The 4023-nt window shown below is 38.5% G+C and overlaps 3 protein-coding genes across 3 annotated transcripts; 2 read left to right on the top strand and 1 right to left on the bottom strand.

The window, feature by feature from the left end:
• EIN_315910 (hypothetical protein) lies at positions 1–678 on the top strand (the record flags this gene model as incomplete). The annotated part of the gene is made up of 1 exon (XM_004253665.1): positions 1–678. A coding segment is annotated over one exon (678 nt), but the record flags the coding sequence as incomplete, so codon positions are not given.
• A 420-nt stretch (positions 679–1098) lies between these two features.
• EIN_315900 (ankyrin repeat-containing protein, putative) lies at positions 1099–2895 on the top strand (the record flags this gene model as incomplete). The annotated part of the gene is made up of 1 exon (XM_004253664.1): positions 1099–2895. The coding sequence occupies one exon, from the start codon at positions 1099–1101 to the stop codon at positions 2893–2895; it is 1797 nt and encodes a 598-aa protein (XP_004253712.1).
• Positions 2896–3299: 404 nt separating this feature from the next.
• EIN_315890 (acetyltransferase C complex catalytic subunit MAK3, putative) lies at positions 3300–3865 on the bottom strand (the record flags this gene model as incomplete). The annotated part of the gene is made up of 2 exons (XM_004253663.1): positions 3300–3668; positions 3725–3865. The coding sequence occupies 2 exons, from the start codon at positions 3863–3865 to the stop codon at positions 3300–3302; spliced, it is 510 nt and encodes a 169-aa protein (XP_004253711.1).
• Between the last annotated feature and the right edge of the window lie 158 nt (positions 3866–4023).

Raw genomic sequence — 4023 nt, 5'->3', positions numbered from 1 at the left:
CGACAAACAACAACAAGTGTTTCTTTTAGTGTTATGCACTTTTTGAAATATTGTCATTTCAATGGGTTCTTTGGGGAAGGGGCGGTCACCGAAGCAGCGAAATTCAAAGGACAAAACGAGGAAGGGATTATCGGTAACAAAACTCCACGTCAAAGCGATGTTCTTCTCTGTGAGCAAGAGCAGTTGGTTGACGAGAAAATGATTATTGAGGACAAGACGGGAGAGTATGACAATAAGAAAACGGAAGTGGAAAAGAAGCCGAATAGGATTGTCTCCTTTTTTATGAGGAAGAAAACCATTTTTAACTCGACGAACATTGTGATGGCTCTTCTGTTTTTAGTTGTTGTATTCATCGCAGTTTGGGCGTCGTTAGAGAATTCAGTTGAGGTGTATGTGAAAGGGCCATTGGTTGTATTTGTGTTGTCGTGTGTTGTAGGCGCGTTCATGGCAAGAAGAATCATCTCAGCGATACACTTACCAACAGTCTTGTTATTGTTGTGCATTTCTGGTTCTGTTAGTTATACGTGTCTGACGAATTTGCAGGAATTCAATACTCCAACCACAAGTTATAAAAAGTACGGACCCATTGTGATGGACTTAGTAGCAGTGTTTTTGGCGATGACTGTGGTGACTAGTAGTGTCATACTTGCTCTGAGGACGGTCAAACTTTATAATTAATACCTGTTGTTTTCGTGTTAAGTATTTATGAAGTGTTGTTTCTAATGCAAAGAACTTACTTTATTAGTTTGTATTTCACCACCAAATTTCGATTTTTTTCTTCTTGTTTTGTTTTTTTTAATAATCAAATACCGAGTAAAGTCCACAAGCCAATAGAATTAAAAATACTTGTGATACGTTGGATTATGTTGTTAATTTACAATCATAAGCCAATAACGGAAGGAGTTATTCGTTAATAGCAAAAGAACTAAACGAATTCTTGAAATGAAAACCCAAATAAAACACACATTTTTTTGCTAAACACCCCCAAAATTTTCTTGAAAAGAATCAACCAAACACTTGGTTTTGAAAATAAAGGTCGCCTCTTAAAATACCGTAATAGTTCCTATTTTTTATTAGAAACTTAAAAGTTAAAGGTTGATGACTAGTTCGATCGACCTCTTTCAACGTCTCTTTATTTGTCCCGAAGGTTACAAACTCATGACGGAAATATCACGAGGGATGTCTGCGGACTCTCTACAGTTTGTCAGGGATGTTATCACCTTTTATGAGGCACACAAACAAACAATGCATTTTCTTTCCTTCTTGATCACTGATGAGATGCAAAAAGCAACAAATGGGTCGATGTTTCGTGGCAACTCGTTTTGTTCGCGGTGTTTGACGATGTACACGTTTATTACAATGTCAAACCAATACGTCGTCAATTTTTTGAAGGAACCAATGGACGAAATATTCAGTGGAAAGTATGGCTCTCTTGAGGTCGTTCCAGACATAGGAACAGCAAAGATTTTAGAAAGAATCGAAAAGCTCAAAACATGTGTGTCTAAATTCATCGCATCGATCATCGAAACATCAGAACTGTGGCCAGAGTCGTACCGCTACATCTGTTATGTTCTCTACAATGAAACAAAAAAACTCAACATCATCAAGCCGATTCAGTCTATTGGTGGCTTCCTTATACTTCGTCTGATATGTCCTGCTATAGTCCAACCTCACAAAACGGGATTTTGTCTTGAAAAACCATCTGACGAAGTGATGAGGAATTTGGTTGTGGTGTGCAAAATAGTCCAATGCATTTCTAACGCGACTGCTCCGCATGAACCGCTCTTAAAAGGGTTAGAGTCGTACATATCACAGGAGTCTCTAAAACTCGAAGCGGAACTTGAACGGGTCTTTTCTGTCCGACCCAGCAAATTTTCATTTGTGCCGATCAAAGATAAGGACCTTGAAACCGCGATCAACGGAATTCTATCGCTTTGGGCGGAGAACCAGAAAACAGTGACTACGTACTTGCAGGAGAACGCGCGGCAAGAGTTTAAAGAACTTGCTGAGGCAGTTATGCTTTTCAATAGCAAAGAGTATGTGAGTAAAAAGAGTGTAATGAAGAAGAAGGCTAAAGAAGATGAGGCGATCCAACAACTCTTTGCAATAGCAAGGAATGGAAATGTTGTTGATTGCGAGAGTGTGCTGAAAAAGTACCCTGAACTGATCGACTGCACTGACGTGGATATGATGACTCCATTGCACTATGCATTTGTGTTCAAGAACACCGAGGTTGTATTGTATCTCTTGAAAAACGGGGCGAGTCTGTACCTGAAAGATGCGATGGGGATGAATGCGTTACACTACGCTTGTCAGTCCAATATGGTTGAGACGTTCGACTTTTTTCAGTCGTGTGATTATAGTGAGGTTGGTGAAGTGAATGAAGAGGGCAACACATGTTTACATTACCTTTCACAACACCAATTTGGGGAAAAGCATGAAGCGTTTGTACAGTATTTGTTGTGTAAAGACTCCGCGTTATTGAACGTGGCGAATTACGCTGGCGACACTCCTCTACACTTTGCAGTGAATTGTTATCTGAGTGACACAGAGATCGGGACATATACAGTGAAGACGTTGGTCAAATTTGGAGCAAATTGTACATTAGAAAACCTTAAGAAGATTACTCCACTGATGTTAGCACAGCAAAAGGGAAAGATCGACATCATTAGCTTACTTGTTGTCGACGAGGTGTGTAAGCCAATTTCACCACAACCAAATCTGAAGTTAAATGCAGAGATCATCCGGATCAGAACAAACTCGGCTGAGGTCGCGGCGAAGAAAAGGGGAAAATCAGGGTCCCACAAGTTACCGTCTTCGCCAAGGCTCCTCCCTGCTTACTTAACAAAACAAACAACCCAACCAATTAAGTCTTCGCCTGTTGTTAATAAATGAAGACACTTGTTCGAGTTTTGTTTACTTCTTGCGTTGTTTTTTGTTTATAACACGAATGGTTATAATATTATAACACATGACTTCTTATGAACATCATATTAAACCATCAAAGGAAAAAACCAATGGACTACTCAACCAAAAAAAATCAGAGTTAGGCAATGTCGTAACAATTGGATTCGCCTTGTCACATACTTTCATGTGAAACTCACTCATCATATTTTTTGAACCTGTCGTACTGCCGAAACAGTACTGACAATACCCTCCAAGTTTATTATAACTTTAGATTAGTGTTTTTTCTTAAATTATGGGGTTTATTTTCCAACTAACTAATGATAGTAATAAAACTATATATATATAATTAAAACTATGTATATTATATATTAAAATAAATAGTTAAAGTATGCTTAATTATCCTCATCGACGACAGTAGAGAGTTGTTTGCTTATACCTCTTTCGTTAATGGCCAAAGTAAGTTGATACGCGTCGCTTCCGTTCATGTAGTATTTCAAAAGGAGTTGTTCCTTGACAAAGCCGAGTTTGACATACAGTGCCAACGAGCTTGTGTTTTCAGCTTCCGTCTCAAGAACAATTTTGTCGCACTTGTTGTTTATCATTGTTTGGAAGAGTTTCATGGAGAGTTGTGAAGCAATGCCTTTTCGTCTATACTCATTCTCGACACTCAACATGGCGAGGTATCCCTGCTCGATCCCATTTTGAGGGCTTTGCTTTCCAATGCAACAAGCGACGTACTTTTTTGTGTCTTCGTCTTTAGCCTTCAAATGAGGGTTTTTCTTTTCTGTTTATATATTAACAACTAAATAAGACAAACCAAAAAGCAAAGATTAGGCCAGTTGCGAAGAAAGTACCGATACGTGTAGATGGAGTACGGCTCGGACAACGTCCGTTTCATCAAGTCCATTATATAATCTATCTGACTCTCATCTTTGTACGTTTCTATGGTGATCTTCATCACTTGGAAAGTATTTAAGTTTATAGTTTTTTAGTTTTTCAAAAATAGAATAAAAAGTGGCTCACCCTTTCTCTTGCGACTTAAGTGCGTAATTTAGTTGTATTAAAAATATATACGCGAACTTTGGTAAAGGAGACATCACTCTTATTTGTTTGTGT

This window comes from Entamoeba invadens (assembly GCF_000330505.1).
Source record: "Entamoeba invadens IP1 unplaced genomic scaffold scaff_1105074724328, whole genome shotgun sequence".
NCBI classification, from domain to species: domain Eukaryota; phylum Evosea; order Mastigamoebida; family Endamoebidae; genus Entamoeba; species Entamoeba invadens.
This window is presented reverse-complemented; position numbering and strand designations above follow the sequence as displayed.